A 1,044-nucleotide genomic window follows, 5' to 3' on the forward strand; every position below is an offset into this window, starting at 1 on the left:
GCTGCAGTTCCATTAATAAAAACACTAGATGGCAGTCAGTGTCAAGCTTCTCTCTTCTGTCACTGTGAGGACACATTAATATCTCATCTCATTGATCTTAATGGACTGGCATTCAAACCCTGAACTACACTTTTATATTCACACCCTCTCTGGGCACGCTTCATCCTGACATTAACACAACATTTTTAGGGAGAAACACTAAACAACATAAATGTTGGTGTCTCAGTCTGTTTTGGACTTTCTTTCTCTCTTTGAGTCCAACAATCCTCCAAAAACTACAGCTGCTATAATGCAAATTCACACTCTGATGCATACTCCCCACCCATTCTGCCTGCACGATATATATCCATCATAACAGCCTTTACAAATCCAGACTCAAGTTTCCACCATGACAGTGGTACAAAGTGTCGTCCTCTTGGCTCTCATTTCAGGTGAGTGAAGTCAGCGTACGGCGGAGGAGGAGAAAAGGAGCTTTGGATGTCTGCTGGCTCTGAGTCATCTAAATTTTGGGTATCTTTCAGCTGCTCAGGGCCAGTCCCTAACCTCCTCAGAGCCAGTGGTCAGCAGAGCAGGAGGAACAGTCACTCTGTCCTGCAAAGTGGAGGGACTGACGCTGGCTTGGCTGCACTGGATCCGTCAGAAACCAGGGAAAGGACTGGAATGGATCGGACGCATTGATAGCGGAACAGGCACAATATTTGCCCAAAGTCTCCAAGGCCAGTTTGCCATCACCAAAGACACTTCCACAAATCTCGTATACTTAAAGGTGAACAGTGTCAAACAAGAGGACTCAGCAGTTTATTATTGTGCACGAGAGCCTCAGTGACACACAAGACCACGAAACTGCACAAAAACTGAGCAACACTGATCTCTGTGTGAGAAGCACTGAAGCATGTCAGAGCTTTGAAATCACATTTCCATTTCATGATGGCCAACTAACAACAAAACACAATTCATCAGAATATTTTCTGTCAGTTTGTTGAGACAGTTGGTCATGATTTCCAGCAACATCTTTATTAGCTGTTACTGTATTTAAAATATAAA

General features: G+C 43.8%; 1 gene segment (V, D, J or C); it reads left to right on the forward strand.

The window, feature by feature from the left end:
* The first annotated feature begins 371 nt into the window (after positions 1-371).
* LOC121938542 lies at positions 372-826 on the forward strand. The segment is given in 2 exon segments: positions 372-431; positions 522-826. Coding segments are annotated over 2 exon segments (348 nt in total).
* Positions 827-1,044: the final 218 nt, after the last annotated feature.

The sequence above is a fragment of the Plectropomus leopardus genome, unplaced genomic scaffold (assembly GCF_008729295.1).
Source record: "Plectropomus leopardus isolate mb unplaced genomic scaffold, YSFRI_Pleo_2.0 unplaced_scaffold29821, whole genome shotgun sequence".
NCBI lineage: Eukaryota > Metazoa > Chordata > Actinopteri > Perciformes > Serranidae > Plectropomus > Plectropomus leopardus.